This window comes from Natrix helvetica (assembly GCF_964273705.1).
Source record: "Natrix helvetica genome assembly, chromosome: 1".
NCBI lineage: Eukaryota > Metazoa > Chordata > Lepidosauria > Squamata > Natricidae > Natrix > Natrix helvetica.
Window position 1 is genome coordinate 343,292,651 of NC_138548.1, and position 26,566 is coordinate 343,319,216.

The 26,566-nt window shown below is 37.2% G+C and overlaps 1 protein-coding gene across 1 annotated transcript; it reads right to left on the reverse strand.

The window, feature by feature from the left end:
- Positions 1 to 2,362: 2,362 nt before the first annotated feature.
- On the reverse strand, positions 2,363 to 22,120 carry LOC309382779 (pantothenate kinase 3). The gene is made up of 7 exons (XM_081934642.1): positions 21,456 to 22,120; positions 18,821 to 19,173; positions 17,139 to 17,392; positions 16,345 to 16,521; positions 13,548 to 13,671; positions 10,845 to 10,970; positions 2,363 to 9,339 (listed from the first exon to the last, which is right to left on the reverse strand). The coding sequence occupies exons 1-7, from the start codon at positions 21,481 to 21,483 to the stop codon at positions 9,289 to 9,291; spliced, it is 1,113 nt and encodes a 370-aa protein (XP_081790768.1). The 5' UTR covers positions 21,484 to 22,120; the 3' UTR covers positions 2,363 to 9,288.
- Positions 22,121 to 26,566: the final 4,446 nt, after the last annotated feature.

The window sequence follows — 26,566 nt, forward strand, 5'->3', positions numbered from 1 at the left end:
GGTGGGGGTTCATTGGGTTTTGTATTTGGGATTTTACTTCCACAAGCTATCCAATCACTACGAGTTAGGTGGCCATATAAATTTTCTTCATAAGAAACCAATCAATCAATCTATTATCTATCCATCCATCCTCTATATTATTTATCTAGTGCAACATCAAAATTGAACCACTGTCCCATTTTTAAAAATAATGTAAAACATTTCCCTTACTACATATGAAACGAAGCAGTGAAATGAAGACAGCCAGGCTCTTTAAAACTGGTTGCTAAAAATATCACATTTCTCATTAGCATTATGACCTAATTCTCCAATTTTAGTTATGCTCTTTCCAAGGGATTTTCTATGTCCTCCTTAAAATGCAATACCCAGAACCAGCATATTATTGTAGATGCAATTTGATCAATACGATTATGTTAATGCTGATTATGGTAATAACATTGTTCCATTGCATTTCCCTTTCCTTGCTGCTCATGTCTAATTTGTGATTCACCAATACAAATTCTTTTTGAGTACTGTTGTTCAGTATGTCATCCTGTCCACTTGCCTCTGTATGCACGGCTTCGATTTTTCCTATCCAAATGATGGACTTTGCATTTGTCCCTGTTGAACTTCATCTCGCTGGTTCCTACCTAACCACAAGATGCTGTTTGAATGCAGCCTGTTTGCAAAGGAATGTTTAGGCTCTTGGTATCTGTTTACATTTTAGCACAACACAATTTCAGGTAAAGCCTACAGATGTTAAGAGATGCTGGTGACCAAGTTCTCTTAAGGGAATGTACATACTACACCTCAGCTCCATGTGTTCCCAGAGAAAAATTTCCATCCAGTACAGCAGCAGAAGGGATTTTCCCAAAAGACAAGTCAGCTTTCTACCCGGTGAAGCAAACTACTTTAGCCTTAAAAATGATTTTGACTCTATAAGAAAATCAGTTCTTCTAGAGAGAGGTCAGTGTAAGAAACTTTGGTAAGTAAAAATGCAGATAAAAGTTAATGTTCAACTCTGGATTATAACTTGAAACAGAATTTTTATGTTGTACTTTTTATAAGTTGTACTTTTGGCATGTAATACCTGCTAAAATTGTCAAACATGTATATGGGTGTGTCAAATGTTGGAAATGTACACTTTTTATCACCTCTGATGGACATGTAAGAAAGCTGACTTTATTGGAGTCAGATATGTATTTTAACTCAGATAATTCTTAACCTGAATGTATAAATAAAGTCAGAGGCTTTTCTTTTAAGGTTTGATGGATAAACAGGTAAGAAAAAAACATGGTACTTTGTTCTTATAGAAGACAACAGCAGCAAGGCTTCTCTTAGGCAGAGAAATGGAAGGACTTATATACCACAATAGAAGAAAAATGAAATTAATGTAGTTGGTGGAGATGACAAAAAAAATGCTTTGATTAAAGAAAAGACTTTCATCTAGCTTCATTTCTATACTTGGAAATAACTCCTGGATTTTTGGGTTGAAACTGAAAAAATGCCCCCCTAATCTTAGGTACTGATGATTAGACTACTTTAGGATGAAAGAAGTTACAACTCAGGAGTTACTTTTCCTGTGTCTGATTTTGCTTTTTCCCTAGCCTCCCCACTTTTTAATTCTTTTCTCTTTGCTTTTTGTATATTTTTTTCCTGAAATGTAATAAAGTTTTATTTAAAAAGCTGATCGTCAATTCAATGATTACCTATACTTACTAGTTATTGGATTTCAGTCTGTTATTATTGGAATGTATATTTGAATGGATCAAGTATATTTTTTAGAATTCCATGGTATTGGAATGCTAAATTTCAGGATGAACCCCTGAGCACATTCCTAGTGTTACTTTAAGGGTGAAAGCAGGTGACTATGACTATTACTGAACTGATTTCCTGCTTGCAGGAACAAAAAGATCACTTGTTGGCCATGATGTGTTTTTTTACACACTTAAAAAAAAATCACTGAAATGAAAACCTTGTTATCAAACCTAACTCTTTGTTATGGAATAGATAAGGTGAAGAGAGGGCTGGGTATGCAGGGACTTGAAACTTCAAGTAAAGTCATACTCCAAAATCTGAAGGAGCAAAAACCAAAACAATGTTGTAATACTTATATCAGATTATATCAGATTTCATTACCCGCTTGCTTGTACACACTCTTTGTAAGAATCACTGATAAAATATGACCAAAATAAGAAAAAAAGGATTAGACCAATCAATCCTTTGTTAGCGATAGCTTACCATAATTATTCTTTCTCTCAGGAGGATTACAGTACTTCTTTGTTGCTCTGATTTTATCCACCAAAGTCAAGTTTATTTTCTTAAACATAAGCTAGATTTCTCACTCTTTTATTAATACCTTCAAAAAATAAAATCAAATATGGTCAAGGCAACCATCCATTCGACTTTATTTAGAAAAAAATAAAATTCTGTCTACAGAACACTGAAGCTAGGAAAAACACAAAAGCCCATTATTGAACAACAAAATTAGATTTCATATTTACTCATGCAAGCTGTCAGGAATTTTTATACAATTCTGATGGGAATGAGTGCAGCATAGATTTCCATTATTTGGTTGCATGAAAACAATACAGAAAAGCTTTGACATTAAAAATAAATTAAACACTTTACAAAAGATATGTTAAATAATTTAGTAACTATGATTTAAATTTGCAAAACATACATTTTTACACCGTTGTCAGAATCCTAAGCCTAGACAGTAAATTTACTGCAACAGAATAAGGCAATATATGAGAAATGGTTCTCACAGTATATTATATATACATTTTGGAAATAAGAACATGTCACAGAGTTTCTAGGTACAATTTGAGTCATTAGATTTCTTTTGTTTTTTTAAAAAAAGTTAAAATGCCAACTTTGCTGGGAAATATGAAGACTATCTTCTCTATTTCCAAATAACATGGATATTAAATCGTCCTGAATACTGAAACCAGGCCATCTATAAAACTTTCATTTTAAAAAAACCACTTAGTAATTATTAACTGCAGCATGTTAACTATTGCTTAAAATGTGTTTCTTTTCACTGCTTAAAATGAAAACTTAAATTCATTCTGATTCCAGAAAAACTCTGCCTACAATTTTAGTAAGTTTTATGGAATGATGGGTTTAACAACAACAAATTAAAAAATTGTTTTCACAAAAATCGGTAGGGAACATAGCAATGGATTCAGTTAACATGGGATATGTTGGTTGAATCATGATCTTTATACAAACACACCTGAACTACAATGATGGATGAACTCAGGAACAACTCTTTTTGTAACTCTGGAAATAAATTTCTGTATTTTATCATACATATGCTAATTACAGTGTTTTATGACAAACTCTTGACTACAAGATACAGGGCTTGAAGCAAGACCATGAGAAATAGTTTTACCTTAGACTAACTTGTGATTGTTTTAAAGTTTCTCTCCGTGCCCCTCATCTAGGGCTACTAAGGGTCTTACCTACATTTGACTTTAAACAAGCATTTGATTAAAAAAAAACATGCTTATGTTACACTTCTACCTCCCTTCAGGACACCTTTAATAAAGAGATGGTGCAAAATATACTACGCAAGATATTTCACCATCAGAGAAGCAGCCCCATCATCCCCTCATTCTCTGAGAGGTCTGTTGGTAATGATGACTAGGCCCAAGTAGTTCATTCTCACAACTTGATATTGTTCTCCCTTCCTTCCTTCCCTCTTTCTAAAAGGCCAAAGACTAGGATGAATCAGCAGGTGAATTATTAAGAAAGAGTAGCCGTAGCAGCATTATCTGCTAGAGTGTAGTTGCCTCCTTGAATTTACCCACTTCCCTTTGGGTCACTTGTGGAGAAAGAAATGCAAGGCAGAATTCAGGGTAATCAAGTAGAGAACTGCCCTTCTGCAAGGAACCTTCTTCTGTGCAAAGGGAGATGCCAAAGCCATAAGGAGGTATGGATATGTTTTTGCACTCCCTTCAGGAAGCCCCAGGGCCTAATCCTTTCTGCTGTGTTGCCTATATCTTGCTACACATTTCCCTCAGAAAGTAGAAAAGGCGAGAAGAGAGAGAGAATAGAAGAGATTGTTGTTTACAGTGTTTTTCCTCCCCTCGTTGTTAGCTAATACTTCAAGTAATAGTTATTTCATTATTAAGGACTCTTAACTGTTTAGTACATAACTCTAAGGAACAATTCCAGTGCTGTTGCAAATTTTCTGTTTGAAAATACAATTTAGTACAAAGCAAACAAGGAATAGCACTCATGTGCTTACACACACAAACCCACTCCCCTTTTCTCTGGCCAAATTGTCTGAATTGGGGCTTGCTAGGGTATTTTTAATACTCTTTGTTTATAACCCAGAATTATAAAGGGGAGCTGCAGTCTAACCCACCTGGAAGGCAAAAGGCTGCTTTAAGCTAACCAGAATTCATTTCCACAGCTTTGTCTCTCCCTCCCAAATTCCTATTAAAAGAAGTTCCGGGTGTTACTGTATAAGCAGCTGCTTGGGCACACGTTGCACAACCCAAAACTGAATTCTGCTTTTTCATAAAGGAGACCAGTACAAGTCAAAGGGTATGACTGAGAATAGAGTTCTGATGCTTTCCTATTCAGCTAAGGCAGCACTAGTTCTGTCCTATATCAAGTTGGCTTCCATCATACTGAGGATAAAAATACTGTAGAGCCAAATGGATCTAACCTTCCCATGGCACAAAGCTATGGTGTTCTCAGACTTATGTTTCATGAGAAGTTCTAGTTATGGTTAAGTAATTGAGGCACTCCTTTTATAGTTCATTTTCAAGTAACCCAGAAGTTGCGGTTGAAGAGTAGAGGAGCTGCTTTATACAATACCCTAATGTCCCAGGTTGACTCCCTGGAATCTCCAGTAAAACTGATAAGGACACAATGAGGAATGCTGCCAGCCCATGTTGATAATACTGAATAAGATGGAAAATATTCTGAATTAATAAAGGCAGCTTTCTAGATTCCTCTCCATTTGTCCCCTATGCATAAAATACACAGTAAAAGGTAGTAAGAGATGTGAATCATCATCATTTGTAGAAGCAATGCTTGTGTTCAAATATTTGGCAAAACCTTTAGAAATAGATCAATTAATGCATATCAGTCGTGTGACCAACAACTGGCCAAGAGGGATACTTCCTGTATCTCAAACATGTCCCAAAATCAAATGTCCTAAAATGTTAATTTTTAAGGAAAATTAACATAAGGTATTAATATAACGTAATTACTAAGGTATTTTACCTAGAAGAATGCTTGCTTGCAGGCTGGTTTCCCATTAAACATTTAGAATATAAAGTATATTATTTTGTGTAAGAACACTTATATTTGCTGCAGTGCATTCTATAACATACTTAAAAGGAGGTTACTTTTGAATTAAGGAAGCGGCTGTTTCCCCAAAACAGAAAGTTTGCAATGCAAAAGCTTAGTTACTTTAATTTACAACAGGCATAAATAAATTGATGCTACTGTTTAACATGCATATGACAAAGAAGGGGTGGGGGAGGCAGAAGAGGAAGTATCAATCAAATAAATATGAACATTCATTGTGTTTTATCAAAACCCTACACTTAAAAGTAAAGCTAGATTTAGTATATCATTAGAATGGTAGTGAAAGGTGTTACTTTTAATGGCAGGTTACTTTATAGTCATAATCCCTATCTACTTTTTAAAATTCTACCATCCATGCAGCATTGATTTCCATTTAAGAACAAAAATACTGGATCCTAAAAGGAGGCTGACTTTTTAGAAAGCTAAAAATTCTAAATTATGTAATTTACCTAGTAAAACATATATTGAATTAAGCATTTAAATTATAAATATACTATCTACAAAACAATTAATTAGTGGAGAGTGGTCATTCAACTGGCTCTAAGTAAAATCATGCTTTCTTAAAAAAATTCAAAGATATAAGTTTAAAGATCAACAGGAGTACACTCACATTAAAATTTAGCATGTTGCTGTTCAGGCTTTCAACGGGCATGATTCTTTCCCTTCTAATACATCCCTCTATTCCATGAAAGCATATTGCAAAACAAAAAACAACAAAACAACCCCTACAGCTGATAGTAACAATGTTTTGGTGCATGTTTTGAAGATGATCACCTTAAATTACATCATGCTAAACCTGAAACATTTAATTGCACCCTATAAACCAAATCCAAAAGACATAAGGAACATTGATCAAATGCAGTTCGATTTTATATGCATTGTCAAATTATAATGCTTGGGGTAGGCAAAGCACTAAATTTGCCGATCCCAAGCATCATAAAGAATTTGCAAACGGTCACAATACAATCTTATTATTCAAGATATAAGGAGCAGTACAGTGAAAAGGGCCAACACACTACTCTGAATTCATTTGATCGGTGAGATTCAAAAAGATTGTGCACTCAACCCACACTGCAAACGGGACCACACTCTTACAACAAATCAACAGGGCCACTCTTGTTATATTCTGAAATGGATAAAGAGTGATCTGCTTTTTATACAATCTTGTTTTTCATGGAATGCTTAAAAAGGCAATATAAAAATGAGAACTAATTCAAGGAATGTAGGGGAAAACTGGTCCATTAATGCTCTAATTCAGTAATTTAATAAGGGATAATCATATGAGAAACATTACCCAACCATACTTTAATAGAATAACTCTTTGAAAATTGTATTAGCTCCAACAGCACACTACAAATATGATCTGGTTTAAGAAATAAAAACTGTCTCCTTAGCAGCCAGCATTCTCTTATTTTAAGAGACTGTGTTTATCTATCTATCATCTATCTATCTATCTATCTATCTATCTATCTATCTATCTATCTATCTATCTATCTATCATCTATCTATCATCTATCTATCTATCTATCTATCTATCTATCTATCTATCTATCTATCTATCTATCTATCTATCTATCTATCTATCTATCTATCTATCATCTATCTATCCTATCTATCCCCTAAGGATAGAGGTAGAACATTGTTAACTACCAGTAAGGGCTCTGGGACTATGTTAGAACTGAAAATAAAATGGGGGGAAAAGAAAAAAAATCCAGTATCATGGGTGAATTTTGTTTGAAAGCTGCCAATATTAGAAGCCAAGAAAAGCTGAATATGTCATTGAAACTCCAAAAGGAACCTTAAGGCACTCGTGTGACTGTTGGGATTGAAGAGCCACTACACTCAGAATTTCTCAAGGAGAGAAAAAAAGAAATGTCCCTTCTCTTGGCTTATCTTTATCTTTTCAGGAGAGATCTCTGCCGCTCCCAACCAAGAAAGCTCTTGCAGTAGTTCTAAATGAGGTTGCTAACAGCATGAATTCACATGAACAATGGCAGAATTTTGTTAACATTGCAATGGCATTTTTGTAAAAGCTCTGTTCTTACAAATGCAATTACATAATGCAAAAATAAAAATAGAATTGCCTAACATAAAAATTGCCAATGAAATCGTTCATGGGGCTTATTCCACACCTATGATGTTACCATGATGTAAACCCGTTGAATTAAAAAACATTGTATGATAAATAATTTTTAGTAGTGCCAAAAATGTCTCTTCACAACAAGAAAGGCAGGCAGACTGTTCGCTTCTGTTGTTTCAAAACTCAAAATGAAAAACAATATTTTTTTTACTTTCCTGGTATGAATTGGGAATTAATCATACTTTGTAAAATAGACCAGGATTAAAATAATCAATTATAATGTTTCTATGATGAGTTGTTTTACTGAAGTTGTATTTTCTGACTTCCTCAAACCAGTGAGGTACATACAAATTTCTGGATGTTGCCCTGTGCTATAAAGAGATAATTTCCAAGTTCTAAAAACAGAAAATATTTTAGGTGATTGCTACATACTACAAACCAATTACTAATACTAAGCACTGAAATATAATTATAGACAAATGATTTTTTTTTTAAAAAACACCTAAACCAACCAAACTTCCAAGAATGTTGGAGTTGTTTTTCATATAGATATTGCTATAATCAAATATTCACGTGCCAAAATAGTATCACCTTGATCAAGTAAAATAAGCAGTACCTAAAACTCAAGATCAATTCTAGTCAATGGTAGATTCCCTTCTACAAAATTTTAATTCATGGACTGGGTAACTGCATATTCCTTCAGAATACAATAATTACATCCTTGTGCATAGAAAGTTTCTTTTCTGAGATTATTCTTTTTTTTTTTTGCTGAGGTCTTATGGTAAGCTTTGTTGCAGCAGTCTATTAAATATGCCACTATTGTAAACTTTACCATTGTATCCTAAGTGGCATACAGTAAGTATAGGAGTTTATATCAAGGCCACACTGTTGCACCACTGGAACCATTTACTAAGGTGCAATGAACACCGGATCTATTGACTGTGCAGTTCAACCTCTACAGCTGCCATAATGGTTTAAGGACACCGCCTAGTCCCAACTTAATATTCTTAATAGAGGTTCCATGAGATCAACTCACTTTCTTAGAGTTGGGAAGTCACACCAAAGGCATCTTATTAAAGATCTGTCTTTCCAGCCTTTGCCACACCACTGCTGCTTTGATTTCAGTCATATCTGCTGGCACTGTTTATAGCAGTAATTCTGAGATATATGGGATGGTGTTTTTTTTTTACTGTCATCTTGTACTGTTACTGGTAGTTATACACACATTCTTGATTAATTCATTAAATCAATTGTACAAAATCGTTGCTGATGTTTTTACGTTTAATGTTTGGAAACTTAACACTGATGCCTGAATAAGTATTTCAACATGCTGTAACTTACTTGCATTGAAACACAATACTTTGCATCAAAGATCCTTTCTTCGTTCATGGCTACAATCAGTTTTAGAGTTGACTGGATATCTAAATGAACTCTTGAGCCACAAGGCCATGTCAAACTTTGTGGAATTACATGCAACCCAATTGCTTAAGGATAGTTTTGAAGCAAAACAGGGTTAGTATTGAAGGGTCTAGAGAGTTAAGATTATGTCTTTAAAACACATGCTGAGTATTAAATGTCTATTACGGCATTCCCCAGCTTGATGCCCCTTATTTGTGTATTGCAACCAGCATTATTAACCGCTATACCAGCTGAGAAATTTGAAGGGGCACCAAGTTGGAGAATGTTGATGAAATGGATTAGAGAATGCCGTATCAAATCTTCTACTGAGTGCTTCTTTATAGGAGCACCCAGATGTCAACAATGAGATAGTTTTATCCTCCAGTTAAAGACATTTATAGAAAGATGGCAGCCCTTCTGCTCTTCCAGTTGATATAAAAACAATATGTAATAATGCCAGAAAGGTAGAGAACCATTCAGTATTGTGGTGGCTTTGAGCTTCAGCTGAAATTTGGCAATCCAAGAAGGGCACCAACTGCTCCAAAGTACCCCTGCATTTAAAAGAAGATTTTGCACAATTCAAGTTTTTGATGACACATTATATTTGATAATTTTGAAAAAAATATACAGAATTATGAAACAAAGTCTTTTTCCTTTCCCTTGTATAAATATTTTGGGACAGTTGTGACTTTTCTATCCTCTGCACACTATCTTTCTGTCAAGCTTACAAATACTAAGTCTTAAAAGAATTAACCTGCCTGAACTGTATGAGAGCACCAATGGACATTATCTTCCCTTTAAAATTATATGTATCTATGGCTACTTTCTTTCTTTTTTTCCTACTGGAGATAATTTCTTAAGGAAAGAAATATTAAAAAATTGCCCAGGACTTCCTTGATGGGCTCTGCAAGGAATTCTGTTTGGAAACCTCCTTACTGTCAATTCTGAATTCTTTCCAACCTGTTTGAAGGCATGAGAGGCTATCATGATGGTGACTGAGCTCAGTTTACTGCTAGCTTCTCTATCAATTTAAGACATTGCATATAAGACTACATGAAAATCAAATCTGTATGCACTATTTCTCTGTGTCATGTTGTGTTTTACTGAGCTTATAAGATTGCATCCACTCTTTTTCCGTTTTGAGAGAAGTTACTAGAAGACAATCCCTGAGTCTTTTCTTTTCAACCTGTATTTTTTCAAGCAACTGAAACACATTTTAATATAAGCCAATCACTTTGAATACTATTAAGTTTATCATTCTGTAAGTCCCTCAAAACCTGGTAGTGTCACCAGGGCCTCCAGCTTCTAAGGAACTGGAGACATTCTCAGATGGCTCTGTAGTTAATATTTTTACTCTGGGATCTGTGTATTTTAGAATGTTAATAATATTTTCATTTTTAATAATGTCATTTTATATTTTTTGGCATTTTTTATGTATTTGTTGTGTTATTCGATTGTTGCGCACTGCTCAGAATTGCTTTTTGAGAGAAGGGTGAGCTTAAAAGTGTGATGAATGAGTGAGTGAGTTCAACTATGACTAGGGTTACACCCAACAGGATTTTGAAGGGCATGGTCCCAAAAAATTAATATAGTACATTAGTGAAGATTACGGACTGGCACTTGAGAGATCCAGATTCTAGGTTTGCCGGGTAACTTTAGGTCAGTCATTTGGCTCAGCCTCTCTTAAATGGCTGTGGTGGTGGTGGTGGTGGTGGTGGTGGTGGGGAATGGGAGGGTGTGAGCTGTGAGCTCCTAAAGAAAAGATGGGAAATAAATCTATCAAATAAATAAATACATGTTCCCAAACATATTGCCAATAGAGAAGTTTACTAAAGCTTTAGACTGAACCCTACTGTTCTCTTCAGAAGTGTCCTTCCCCCCAATAATAGTAATGCATAAAATCCAGCATTTAAATTTGTCTCCGATAATTCAACTACAAACACATCATCTATGCATATATTTATATCAAATCAAGAATCTAAATAACTACAGGATACTGGACATTGTTATGGTATATAAGTAAAGATATGTAAAGAAAGATATGATTGATACATACCTCATGTTCAAGGAACAAAGCTTTCAACTGGCCTTTGGACCAGTAATCCAGTGCGTATGCCAAAAGCTTCATTGATAAAGTATTCACACGTAGAAAGTTACCAACAAAGACAACTCGGTTTATTTTCTGAAGAAAAAAAAATAGATATTTCTATTCTTGAATATAAACTTGAATACAATTCAAGTTGTCTTTCTGAAGTGGAAGAAAAAATAAAACTACAATTTTCAGCAACTATTCTCTGGATTTATTCGTAGATAAATGTGCATAGGAACATAGTCCCAGTGTTTATGTAAGTTACATTCAATAGAATTACTTTACATACTAGAATTATATACTGCCTTTGGCCAGGTGTTGTTCTAGGACAGTCTATATTTTATTTAACTGTAGAAATTTATCAATTGATCCGCTCTCACAGGGAGGGGCTCCTCCGGGTACCGTCCACGAGGCAGTGCCAGCGGGCGACGCCCAGGAGTAGGGCCTTCTCTGTGATGGGCCCGACCCTCTGGAATGACCTCCCCCGTGACATCAGAACAACCACTGATCTCCGCTCCTTCCGTAAGATGCTCAAGACCCACCTGTTTAGTTTAGCGGGCCTGGCCTAATCCCAATCTAGTCCCTCAATTCTGTACTTTTAAATTTTTAGGGTTGTTTTAAACTGATTTTTAACTTTTATCACCCTGTACAGCCTTATTGTTTAATTGGTTTTTAAGTGTATCTATTTTATATTAGGTTTTAATGTGGTGTCTGTACACCGCCCCGAGTCCCTTCGGGGAGAGGGGGCGGTCTATAAATTTAATTAAATAAATAAATAAATAAATAAATAAATAAATTACCACCCACTTAAAGCACTATGTAGACCTGTCAGTGAGTTGGACGGACATTTTCTTATTTGAATAAAAGCAATATTTTTCTTCTCAGGTCTTCTGAACCAGTCGAGAGAAACTGAGATTTCTGCCAATTCTCCATCCCCCTCTATTCCCAGACCATATCATACTCTATTCTATAAATTCTCCCAAATCTCCAGAGTACATCTGCAGTTAGTATAATGGTTGCAAGGAAGCTGAACCATGTAAATCTTTTGTCACTTTAATACACTCTCTGAATAGAACTCAGCTCAGGGAATGCTTCTCCTGGTAAAAATACAATTTGGATCCATTTGGAATCAGTATGAATATGACAAAAATTCTGCTTCCTACTTAAAATTGTTCTTGAATTTGTCCAGAAAAAAAAAGAGAAAAAACAGTATTTCCAGGTAAGTTTATTTGATATCAAGATTCATGCCTTCTTCACACAGACAAGACATTTTAATTTGTCAGGCCTCTGAGTAATTCATTGAGTCATTGTTAATTTGAAATTGCTTTATAAATTCTGGTTGCATTTTATTAAGTGTTAACTATACCAACAATGGGAGATCAAAGTAAACTTTGGACAATAACATCAGATGGTTTTCACATATCCCTATAATCTTTATCCTGCATACACAAAATACTAAGGGGCATTCCTCAAATTTTTATGTGTTAGGTAAAAAAAAACACTGTTTACAGTGAAGCAATACTTAGTGTCTTCATAGCCCTGTACAATGCTGCTTGATCCATATGCAACAAGGCAGCACTGTAAAGAAGCCAAAGACAGCAAGAAATATTCCCAATGAGCAACTAATTCTTTCTCCTGTTGGGCAAAATTGGTTTATGTTAAAGTTTTCCATGCATAAAAAACAGAAATTCAGAGAGCAACGCTTTAGAGAGCAGAAATGTCGAAGTGTGTTTGTTCACTATACAAACTTCCTGAGGAATGTATACGGGATAAAAACGATTGATTTACAGGATTTATACGGCTGCCTATCTCATACAATGACCCTACCTAGAATAGACCACAACAATCCATAAAACATAGTTTAAAACAAAGATACCTTTCTCCCCAAGCACTAGGCCAAACATCATAATTAATTAGCTAATATAGTTGAGTGGACTACTGCAATAAGCTGTACTTGGGGCTGCCCTTGAGAATCATTTGGAAGCTACAACAATTTAGAATGATGGAACAGGCAATGACGGCATGCTCTACAATCTGCACTGGCTATCAATCGGCTTTTAAAGGTAATACAAGATCAGTATTATCACCTATAAAATCCTTAACGGCCATAGGAACTGGCTGATGGAATGCCTATCTCAACTGTTTCTTTCCACTGGTGAGAATGGAGCATTCCTGGTTCTTTGATTAAAAATATCATGTATCAGGACCCACGAAGCCTCCATTCTCTTGGTGCAGGAGCTGCTCAAAAGAAGAGCATCCACCCACAGGTCTGTGCGGCTCCCGTTTGGGTAACATTCAGGAAGTAAGTCACTGAAAATCTGGCTTTCTTCAAGGCTATGAAAAGAGTTGCGGTTGATCTTTGTAGGACATTTTTTTTTGGTTATAGAGTGTTTGCCTTCTGGACACTAGTTATTTTTTTTAATTGATTAAGCCACCTAGAGTCATTTGGAATTGGACAATCTCTAAATTGTATGACAGACAGACAGAGATTTAAGTGCCAATCAACTTTAGGATTGCTCTGGAGTATTTCAATTCAATGAAAGAAAAAAGGACAAATCTTGAATAGACATTATAATGAGAAAGAACTTGCTTGTCCTTAATACAAAAATTGTTCCAATCTGCATTTAAGACAACCCAAAGTTTCCACATCCTTCCCCTAACACTGTTTACCTCATTTACAGCACACATTCGTGCTATAGATCCAATGTTATTGGTGATAGTAACCAAGGTTGCTCTAGCCAGGTCTTCTTTGCTGACAGACTCCCGTTTCTCTTTGCAGATCATATTCCCAAAGCTAGAAAAAAACGTTTACAATCTTAATGTTCATTTTAAAAAGTATATAATATTATCTCTCTCCACCTGTGATAAGATGTACTTCTTTATAAAAGCTGCTTACAAAGCTCTGTCATGCTCTGTAAACAAGAATAACTGCTAAACAACCTTGGCACTCAAAGCTCAATACAGTTAAGCCAGACGGTGCACTGCCAGAGATCATTATCTCTTTTGATGGATAGAAGCTTTTGTGAAACTCTGAAAAAACAGGTTAGGGACATATTCTCAAGGAGAAAATCTATTTATGTGGTCGCTAAGAGTTGCCACATAATTAGACAACAGAAAGCACCTTTGCACTTATAAAAATAAACTTGCAAAATCCCCCAATTAGAACTGGTATTCTTCCAGTTACACCTATCTATCTATAGAAACGATTTCCTCTTTGGGAGATCAAAAATGTTCAGTGTCAGAGCGACAAGATCTAAGTCTAGTCTATCGGGAGGACTGTAGGATGGGAAAAGGCTGGAAACATCCACGGTCATTAAATGCTTCATAGTATTTTGATATAACTGGCAGACTTTATTTTGTGCTTCCAAATCACCCTTATTGATGAATCCATTTAATTTTTTTACTTAGTTTTGCTTTTCCCCTCTGGAAGTAGCAGGAAATTAGGAGACAGTGAATGCATGCAGGCATTCTTGACTTAAGAGAAAGAAGAACTAAGTGCAGTCAAATATATATTTTAAAGTAGACTGTTAATTACTCTGTGAAGAAGAGATATGTTACCATGTATCAAATAAAGGAAGAGCTATTGTGTCTTCTGAAATAAAAAAAAGTCCTGGGATTTGGAAATTGTGAAGGGCACATTCATCAGGAAGTACTGAAAATTAAGTAATAGAAACATGAACAGGAAATAGTTTTTTGAATTTAATTTTTCAGGACCAGATTAATTGCACCCTTGGGCACTGAAGCAATTAATTGATAGTCTGGCAAAATGCTTTTCAACTGTATGATTCTTCTATTTACTGCCAAGCAGTCACCTACTTATCACTATTATCTAAGAAAAAAAACTAATGCAGTATAAATGAGCTAATTCAGTCATTTTTTGTGTGTGAAGGAAAAAAATATTGTATTTTTCAGAGTATAAGGCACACTTTTTCCCCCAAGAGGGTGAAAATCTGGGTGCATCTTATATAGTGAATATAGCATTTTGGTCTCCCGAAACCCCACCCCCTTCGCAAAAATGGACGTGCAGAGAGTTTGGGAGGCCTGCAAAGTGCTCCTGGGGCTGGGGAAGGCAAGAACAAGCAAAAAACAGGCCATTTTTTGCTCATTTTTGCACCACCGCCACCACCCCAGTCTCCAGGAGCACTCTACAAGCCTCCCAAAGCTTATGCATGCCCTGGGTTTTTTTGCAAAAAAACGGGCCCGTTTTCACAAAAAACAGACCATTTTTTGCTCATTTTTGCCCCCCCAGCCCCCAGGAGCACTTTGCAGGCCTCTCAAACTCTCTGCATACCCCTTTTCTGCGTCTTATAGTCAAAAAATATGGTAGATTGACAAAGTAGATATTGAACGGAAACCAAACATAATTGGCAATGGGAAAGAATGTTACTCTGTGCAACAAAGCCTTAGTCAGTTAAGCTATAAATCAATCTTCTGCTGTTTTCTAAGCAAACCTAGCTGAAAACATCTTCAGTCATATGACTATGATTGCAAAGATATTTCAAGATACCAAGATATACATATTTTATTGTTTAACTGACATTCTGGGGACTCAACTGAAATGCATATTTAAATCAATTTCAGTGGGCAAGCACTACTTGTGGGTTTGATGACAGAAGTCAGTTTGCAAGGCTTTAATGACAACTATTGGTGCTAGGCAATTAATTAGAATTTTAACCAGATAACTCTGAGTTATGATTTGATATGCGCCATCAAGTTGTTTTCGACTTGTAGTGACCACTCAAGCAGATTTTCTCCATGACAGTTGACTCCTAATCTGCTACAAGTCTCCCAATGGCGTAATCTTTATCGCTGTAATTGAATCTGTCCACTGTAACAGAATAAGAGAGTTGGAATGGATCTTGGAGGTCCTACTCCAACCTCCTGCTCAAGCAGGATAATCCTATACAATTCTGGACAAATGACTGTCCAACCTCTTCTTTAAAATATCCAGTGATGGAGCACCCACAACTTCTGGAGGCAAGTGGTTCCACTGGTTAATTGTTCTGTCAGGAAATTTCTCCTTAGTTCTAGGCTGGATCTCTCCTTGATAAGTTTCCATGTCTTATTTCTTGTCTTGCCTTTAGGTGCTTTGAAGAAGGTGCCATTCTTCTTGCTACCAAAGAACCTTCTATCAATTGTCCTTTTCTTCTCTTTCCTTCCTCCTTCCACAGCATTAGTGCTTTTCTCAGAAACTATGTGGCATGAGAATGTAAATTTAACCTAAAAGTCTTACTCAATTTTGTTCTACAAATCTTTATTAAAGCAAAATATTAAATATATATAATCTAATGGGTGGAGGGTACTATTAAAACTACTCTTTCCATGCCACCAACATGCTTTCCATTTCAAAAATGTATTACTGTTCTATATTTCTCAGATATTTGTAAATTAATAATATAATACAATGGATATATTACTAACACATCACGTCATGAATTCAGGATCTGTGTTACTTTGCAATACCTACCTAGATGCCACCGCCCATCCTGGTAAGCCAAACCGTTCATAGTCTCCCCCATAAATATCCCGGACTAGCTTGTCAGCTTGTGTGCTGTCGCCTTTGGATGCCATTTCTAGAGCTTCTTCAAAACTTTCACATCCAGTCAGCAAACTGCACAAACCAAGAAAGGTCCCACCACCTAGACTGAACATGAAATATTTGTAAAATTAAACATTTTAACTAATGCAATGATGATCATGTCTCACCTATTTAAAATTAGGAAAGAGATATAATATGATCAACTGAGACGTGAGAAAAACATTTGTAAAGATATAAAAGAGGAAGTGTATTTAATGAACCAACATATAGTAAATACTTTAATTTCTATTACAGTCTGCCACTCCATAGGGTACTTTATGAACATTATTCTGAATGTAACAAGTCCACCTTAAGATGTCTATCTGGAAACCAAGATAGTCAAATAATCTGTCAACTCATACCACAAATAAATTACTGCAACTATTACCAAAGGACTGATCATCAGCAATTGGGACTTTCTTAATCTTGATGGCTTGCTTTTCTTTGATTTTTTTTAACCTATGATGATTTAAAAATAATTTATCTAATAATGATCAGTCCATAATATTCTCCAAAATAAACCTGAGATGGCCATTTAATATATTTCATAAACACATAAGCATAATAACTCATACTGTAAAATCAAAAGATACTTTGAAAAAGACATAGTTCTGAACGGACATATCTGAAAGATGGTTGAGAAAGCACAATATTATAAACTTGGCATGCATTTATATGTGTACCTTGTTCCAGTCACTCTCTTGTAGTTGTCTTTGGAATGAACTGCTAAAATACTGACTCCTGAGCCAATGTTTACAACCAGCAAAGGGTATGGATCATCTAGGTTAAAAGGCATCTTTTGGCATCTTTCAGGTTCTGATGCGTTTTCAAAATAGTAGCATTCTGCCTGGCCATTAAAACTGACAGAATCTATATATAACAAGCCTTTGACGAGACAATCAAGTTCATCCAATTTGTGCAGCTGGAGGTCTCCAATCTCCAAAAAGAAGAGGAAATATTGATTAGCATAACATGTTCCTGAACAAAACTTAAAGAGGCTACAGGCACCTGATCTTTCATTCTAGATCTAAACCATCTTTCTAGCATTTTTGTAAAAAAAAATTTTTTTTTCTCCATCTACACCAAATGAGAGCTTATGATCTTCCAGCAGTTGAACTACAGTTATAGCTCTGGTAAAGGTAATACTGGAAGCTATAGTCTTAAGAGCCAGTTTGGGCTAGTGGTTAAGGTGCTGGCCTAGAAACCATGTATAAATTCTAGTCCCTGTGTAGGCATAAAAGACAGCTGGGGAATGTTAGGCCAGTCATTCCCTCAGCCCAACTCACCTCAAAATTGTGGGGAAAATAGGAGGAGGAAGAAGTATTATTTAGGTTATTTGGTATGCTTTGGATTATTTATAAAAATTATAAAGGCAGGCTGAAAATATTTTTAAAAAATTTGGAGCGCGTTATGGATAATTTGATTATTGATAGATTAGAGCAATGCAATATATTCACTATCAAAATATAAAGTCAAGTTTCCACTGCATCATTAATACTATCCTGATCCTTTTATAAAAATGTCATAATCATTTTTCTTTTTAAAAAGGACTTTAGATTGCTGCAGCTGATGAAAGTGTTATATTGCAACATACTGGAGTTGAGGGTTATTGTATACGTAATATGCAGCGCATGACAATTTATAAGATACATCAGATAAGCATGTGCCTCTCAGTTCACATGTCCAGCAAGTATCTAAATTTGTCCAATTGCCTTCCTACTTTACATGTAATAATTGCAACTGCTGGCTGCTAAACAAAGAAAAAGACAAAAGGAAACTGCCTGAACAGGGCAAGGCCCAATATATCCACATACTACAAATCCCATCTATGTCACCATATCTTAATTTTTTTTTGCTGTAATACTTAAAAGAACGATGCAGGGGAATCTTGCCAGCTCTTTTGTACAGAATTGCAAAGAAAACAATGAGTTATTTAGGAAGTTATTCCTCCCTACATGCAGACTGTGATTCTTCAGCAGTCAAATTCCAAGGTACAAATCTAGAGATCTCTTTGTCCTTATCAGACCCTTGCCTTATGAAAAAGAAGTGACTGCCCTGGTGGTGCAGTGGTTAAAGGGCAGTACTGCAGGGAAACTCTGCCCATAGTCTGGACTTTGAATCCTGACAGGGTCAAGGTTGACTCGACCTTCCATCCTTCCGAGATCAGTAAAATAAGGACCCGGATTGTTGGGAGCAATGCACAAATAATGACATTATAAACTGCCCAGGGTGCTGTAAGGCACTATGGGGAGGTATATAAGCCTAAATGCTAATTGCTACACAGATTAATGACTTTATCACCGCAGATGATCAGTATAAATACTCTGTCAATCAGAGTGAGAGAGCATACAACTAAACTACTTACTGTGCGAAAATCTTCTTCAAATTTATAAGCACCACCGCCAGTGGCACAAAGCACCGTATGTAGCGTGGAAAAGTTTTTATTTCTTCCCATTTGAATAAAAGTAGGCAAGTCATGTGTTGGGAATCTGATAAAGTGCAAATTTCCCTTTCGTCCAAAGAGTATCAAGTCTTTAAGTTCAAGGTGGACATCTCGAATACCAGTGGACCCATAGGCCACATTTGATGTTAAATATTTGCGAATACTCTTCAGACTTTCAACCTCTTCCTGCTCTTCTTCTGCAGTAATATCTATAGGTTCAAAATATGCAAGTTTCACTAGCGTTCCACCAATATCCATTCCAAACCATGGAAAAGCTGTGGAGAAAGAGAGAAAGAGAGAGGGAGAGAGAGCGCTTTATTGTTAGAAATAACAAATATTATTTTATTTACCAGGCCACTTTATTCTGTTAAAAAATTAATGAAAATTGTTTGGTGTTCATAAAAGCTCTCATAAGAGGATAAGTTCACTTCTATGTATTTCCATTGATTCCCATATTATAAGGATTTTGTTACACAATATATAGTATATGACAACTTTGCTTAAATTCTGTTATCTCCAATGGGCTGGTCAAGTGTGCATATGTAAATATGTATGCATATGCACAATTCTAAGAACAAAAGCACTTCAGTGGTTTTTTCCCCCCAAAAGCAGCTATTTAAATTACTCAGGAATCAGTGAATTAAAGCTAAGACCAACCAGAATACTTTCAGAACAGCTTAAGCATTTGAAAACATTAGATGGAAATGTTTGGGTGCAGATTTGATATTATTTTAAAACAGTACTTTGCAAAAGGCTGATTAATTTGAAGAGGCTATAAAACAGACTTTCCCAAATTGTGAGATATATACCGTACCTCACTTGGGGAAGTGGAAACAGAGTCCAGGGGAGGTGTAAAGCATCTTTTAATTGCACATAGTTACAACAAATTCACTCTTCTCTAGTTAATGTATATTTCGTTTGGAGTATTACTTTTTAGAGGAGATATGGAATTCCTGCTTTAAAGCTTTTTACATAGGTTGCTTCATAAATTGCAATCAAAATGTTACAATCCATACTTCAAACAATATTGGAACATAAGTCACCTGTTTATAACTTTTTATTATTGTGTAATAAAGTTAAATGAACTAAGAAAACCTTGAACATTATTTCTGCCAACAGAACAGCAAAAGGAACAATCATCTAATCTGAAGTTAGATTTTATGGATTTGTTGGGAAACATGAGTTTGAATTATTCTACATGTAGTTATCAGAAGCAAGTTAACTCTTAGTTTTCAGAAAACTTTATTTAGGTACATTTTCATTTGAAGGTCTTAAATCTTCCACAGTATCTTTCTGTTTTTACAGAAGCAGAATTTTCGTTAACACAATTTCAGAGAGACTTTATTTCTTTCACAGTCCTGCATTTGAAGGGGTTTGTGTTAATTTTAATCATTAGGAAGGGAAAGCAGTGACCTTGAAGGTGGCCATCAACATTTTGTTCCCAGATCTCAGATAGAGAAGGCACACTGTAACTAAAAGTACTATCCCATACGGTGAGGTATATTTTAATACAAAAGCTGTCTTGTTAAAACAACTTTTTACTAGCTGATTATGCATGTACAGCAGGTTTTTCATGAGACATGAGACAATGTGTCATCATGTACACATTGTTCCAATAAATCAGAAAGTATTTTATCCCTGCAAATATGATAAGAATATACCGTATTATACTCAAAACTGATGAATACAATTACATATATATAATCTTCTACAAATGTCAAAGTGTTAAATTAACCACTTCCCTTTTTTGTACTTTAGCTATTAATACTGGCATTCCAGCTATAGAAATAAAAAGTACAAATAGTATATTTTCAAATTTTAAAAAATTGTTTAGGTATAGGGCACGTTCTTATTAAGTTACCAAATGCAATACTTCGTTTTAGTTAAACTTAAGCAGTCTTGCATAAATAATTTCATGCCAAGACAAACAGCAAGAGACGTCACTTTTACAGGTGTTCTGAAAAAATGAAGTTTTACTTAGGAAATTGTATTTCCCCTTGATCATTTCTGCTATTCTGGCATGGAGTGCTGTACACTATAGGGAAGTATATAAGCTTAAATGCTATTGCTACCGTAAACATTTGTAATATACCTAATCAATTCCATTCCACCAGGAATTTAGTTCCCTACATCCATGCAACTAGTCAAAAGAAAACAATACTGATTTTTATTTATGCTTTCACTATTTAAAAAACCACGGTTTTTTCCTCAATACTAAGTTAAATAGGATTAATGGGACTTATTTTCAAGAATGCATGTATGCACTGGATGCTCAACTACTAGTAAATGCCTCTGCCACCCCACCCCACCCCCCACCCACACACTTTCACAATCATTTCTTGGTCGTTTTAAAACAAGTACTTTGCAATGCATTGTTTTAAAATAGTACTTTGCCACAGTCATTTCTAATACAAAAAGAAGCAGAAAAAAGCCTATACAGAAGCTACGTGGTGGAAACACCCAGGATTGACTATAATACAGATACCCGTTTCTTTTTCAAAAGCAAAGCAAAAGGCAAGTCTCCGAAAGAGAGGGGGGGGGGAAGGATCTTTCTTACATGGTTTTTTGGCATCTTTGATCTTCATATCTCCGCCGTTGTCTTTGCGTGGGCAACTCCGCTGCGGCGCAAGGCTGTTTCGCGTCTCGATGTTACTCAAGGAGGAGGAGGAGGAGGAGGGGGCAAAGATGAGGCTCCGGGGCTAAAGGAGGCGCGAGCGAGCTTCGGCTTCGCGTCTTGTGGTTTCGTCGCGTGCCGGCAGGGAGGGGGGGGGGAATGAGATGTGGAGCGAGCGAGCGAGAGCGCGCGCCGGCCTGACAGCAGCACCAACCGCTCATGGAGAGGCGCTGGGACCGGAGGGAGGGAGGGAGGGAGGAGGAGGCGGAGGAGGAGGCAGACCAGGTCGGGCCAGGCTGGGTAGAGGCCGGGAGGGGTACCGTTGGCCTTTAACTCCCGAGAGGCAGCGCTTCTTAAGTCGCGCCGTCCCTCTGGAGCCGAGTGTGAAGAAGGCAGGATCACCCCCCACACACACCGAGCCGGCCCCACCCACACACGGCCCCGCCCGCCCTCCCAATCTTCCCCACCCGGGCCGTCTGCTCACATCGATGGCGGCGGGAAGGGACTCCGGGCTGAGTCAAAAAAAAACCCGGCTCCCAGTCGGCCTACGGTCTGCCGCTGGATGCCGCAACGCCACCTCCCCTCCGCCTCCGCCCCAAGGCAGCAAAGGCGCGCAAGGGCCGACGGGAAGTTGAACGCGGCTCCGTCCGCCGGTCCTACAACTCCCACAGTGCACCGAGCGATTCCATCCCCTCCACCCCCAGCGTTCTGAGGGCCAGGAGCATGCAGGGAAGCGTAGTTAGCGCGGCGGTCCGAAGAAGACCGTCTAAGCTTTGCCATTTCCCGTCTTGCAAAGCAGCGATGCTTTCTCCCCCACCTCCCCGCGCAGCCTGGCGGCGAGATCCACCCCCCTCACCCCATAGGAAACAAGCCAATGACGGGCAACGGCTCTCCTTGCTCCACCCTCCCAGGTGTGATCCGGGGCGGAGGAAGAGGAAGCCTGTAGCATTCGCCCTAGAATGGATTCGAATTATTCTCTCTGGGTGTAAAGGAGAAGGGGTTTAAATGCGTATAATGTCCTTCTGGGGAGAAACGGAGAGGCTGCCGTGCCCAGTTTCTCCTAGCTTGGACTGGGAAAGCTCTTAAATGCACGAAGAAGAGCTGAAAGAATCTAGAAGTTACACACTTGCGCAAACTTGCACGGCTGGAAAAATGCGACCGCGACTTGGAACTGTTTTTTTTTTTTTTTGTCAAGCGGAATTTCCATTCAGCCCCAGTGGAAATTTGTACAAAACCAAAAACCAGCACGAGGACAAAATGACACATAATTTCAGAGAGGTAGCTCAGTGTTGTGTAAGACCACGGAGGGAAAACTGCTATAAAAGTCAATTATTGCATCATACCTAAGACAGGAAAAGCACCCCGAAAGGTTTGGATGCTTCATAAATGGGCTTTGGATTGTAGAAGGAAAAGTAGTGAGTGGTGTAAGAAGCAGAACATAGTAATAACCGTAAATTGCAGAAGTTGAATATTTGAACCACTGTCAGTTTGCTTGCAATTGGCCAATTGAATCCACATCCGGACTAGACTGTGTTGTTTCTCAGTGTCATATAATACATGTGGGTATATGCATAATTTTGTATTTATTATGTCATTTTTCTGTAGTGTGAACTGGAGGTGATGACCCTTTGAGAGCTGTATGCAACGAAATTTCATTTTAATGTATGCCGATTAGTGTACATTCAAAGTGACAAAGTTAGTCTAAGTCTAAGAAGCATTTTTTTCCTGTTCAAGCTACCAAGATAACAGAATAGCAGTTGAAGGGAACTTGAATGTCTTCTTATCCAATCCTTAACCGGAAGACCTTATACTGTTTCAGATAAATGGCTGCCGAAACTCTTAAAAATCTCCATTGATGGAGCACCCATAACTTCTGAAGGCAAGATGAACAAACAGCAAAAATGTATGCCATTTACATTGTGTTACAATGATGTACTTTTTAGATTTCTTCAACATTTATATATCTTAAACACTTCAAAAAAGTTTTGACTTTCCCCTGTTCTGCTATTTTAATAGTGACCTTCCATCTGCTTCCATATTCTGCATCATCTTACACCATTGGGAGATTGAAAGTTCTCTGATCTGTTTGTTCCTCTAAGATTTTTATTGCTGCACTTGAACATTCCGGTCTTTAACCTTTGCAGATTGCGAAACATTTCTGAACATCCAGAATATATAATTCATCTGCTTTAAACATCACATACCACGATCCGTTAAGCAACAAATCTCTCTTGTAACAGCCTTTGCTTTCCTATTAGCTCACCAACTGTAGTACTGGGATGTGATTTGGGGAGTGTCTAATTGTTATTTTATGGACTCCATATTCTATTACTTACTTTGAAAGACAACAGTTTTTTTCATTTTCCGTTTGCCTGAAAAATATCCTGAAAATCTATTTCAGAATATTGGAATTACAATGAAGACACTTAAGCATTTTCAAACTTTTCAGTAACTTTTGATACAGTGGACGATGGTATCTTATCAAGTGGCACTATGGTGTTGCATTGGTTCCATTCCTATCTGTGGAGCCATTTCCCCAAAATAGTTCTGGGCAATACTGTCTCCACAGTATCAAACTGCAGATCCATAGGATATAATCCCATTTTATTTGATATCTATATATGTAGAAAAGCAGGTCAGCAAATTAAATAGCTAATAGACTCAAACCAAATCTTTAAGATGGGTAGATTGTCACTACAACAATGGTCCTAATGTATAATACTGATTACCTCAGGGGTGGGATTCAGTCGGTTTGCACTGGTTCAGGTGAACTGGATCTTAAATTTACATCTGGTTCGCCCGAACCGGTAGTTGCAAGAACTGGCTGGCCCCGACCACCCCATTCTGCTCCTCCCAGGAGTCTCCACTAAGTGCAAGGCCCACTTGGAGGCTCTGGGAGGGCAAAAAATGAGTCTCCTGGAAGTCTAGAAACAGACCCATTTCTGGCCTCCGACGGCCAGGGAGGCTGTTTTAGTCCTCCTGGAGGCTCGAGGAAAGCCTCCGGAGCCTGGGGAGGGTGAAAACGCCACTCCCCACCGCTGTGGTGCAGGAGGCTGAGTAGGCCATGCCCACTCAGCAACAGGGCAGAGAACCAGTTACTAACATTTTTCAATCCCACCCCTGGATTACTTGCCTGTAAGCTCTAACTGGTTCTAGATATCAATATCTGAGAGGCTACAAAATGATCAATACTGGGCAAAGTAACTTGAACTGTTATGGTTCTACCCTGCAAGAATGTACATACATTAATGGGCCTTCTCCACAGTAGCACTAGATCTTGGACTGCTGGCCCCTCGCTGTATATTTTAAGAAAAAAAAGCTAAAGACTTGCTTGTTTACTTTAGTATTCCCTGAAACCTGAATTCAATTTGACAAAGATTTATGACTAATATTTAGTATTCTACCGCTGTTATGTGATTTTATAGGTAGAATCCACCCTGAACATCATCAGGTAAGTAGGTCAGGGCATAAATCTAATAAAAGCAAGCAGGGCTGCTGTTGAGTGCAACTTGCTACTATCTGCACTCCCCCTACTTGTTCTCTTTGGCAATAATATTCTTACTCTGTGATTTTCATAGCCTATGCTAGGAAGGCAATTATAGTATCTGTGATAAGGTTTATATTGTGTTATATATTAACATAATGGTTATTTAGATTATTATTTTACAGAGTTATATTATGCTTTAACTTCTCATACAAGATACAATGGTATTCAACCAGGGCATTCTGATTCAAGCAGCCTCTCGATCTAGTGTTGTTGACAGTTATTTCTAGAAGCAGAAAGCCAAGTGGAATGAGAATCTAGGTTATAAATATCACGGAAAGTTCAGGAAATTATTGAGATGACTAAATTCAGGCTGAAAGATAGGTGGAATATCTGATGCCTCAAGGAATATATGCAGCTGTGTACAGAATGTACTAATGTTTACCCTTGTGTACAAATATTGAGATCTGAAAGCCTGTTATTTTCAGTCAGTGGGGAGATGTCCTAGGAAACTACAAGTACCTGAGCACTGGGTTCTTAGTGGATTTACATGCTATGAATTGCTGTGCTAAGGGCTCACTAAATAGCTTGAGTTACTATTTTACTGCACTACTGGCCAGCTAACAGCTAATTTGGAGATAAAACTGAATTCAGCATTCACTGATGGCAAAGCAACAGGGAAAGATCGAGAAAATACTCAGAAGAAAAAATAGAGCATTGAAGCAGAAGAGTAAGAGAAGTTGCTATAACAGGATCAGTGAGCTACTGAGAAGTAGCATAGTTTGGGAGGCATAATTTCCTACGATGCCATGCTGGACTGGAATCTTGAATAACTTTTATGTGGAGAAAGGGAGTGGGAGGGAGTTGGTGAAGGAATCTGCTTGGCTAAGAGATCCCTGGGAATCCAACCTTCAGTTTGAATGTGAAGAAGTAATATTAAGTAGAAAATGAACTTTTGGTGTGTTATGTTACCTAATTGTTGTTTTATCCAAACTCTATTTTGGCTCAAAGCAGCATGCCTACCCAATGTTCCTACCTTCTACTTTTCACACAATTAGCCTGTAAAGGTGGATTGGTTATATGAAAGATATAAGTGGTCCAAAGTCCTCCAGCTGCCTTCCATGCCAAAGAGTGGACTAGAATTCATAGTTTTCTGCTTTCTAGTCCAGCACCTTAAGCATTATATCAACTGTAATTTTTCATTTACTTTTAAGTGTTTGGGAGGTAGCAACTTTGTAAGTTGTGCAAACCCCCCCTCTATCTGGGTTGGTTCTGTATGATGTGAGAATCAATAAAATACGTTAATTCGGCATGGACAAATAGTTTTCCAGATTCCTTTGAATTATCCTTGTTACTATGCCATCTATATTATCCTTTTCACTACTATACTACAACCGGAGGGAAAAAACTATCCATTTTTGGTTTCTTCCTGTTGCCAGACAATATTAGGAAAATGTTAGAAAGGAGAAAAAAAAACCTAAGTGGATAAACTAAGTATGGACTGAGAATGACTGGCCAAGTCACCCGGCTGACTTTTATGCCTAAATTGGGATTAGAACTCACTCTCTCC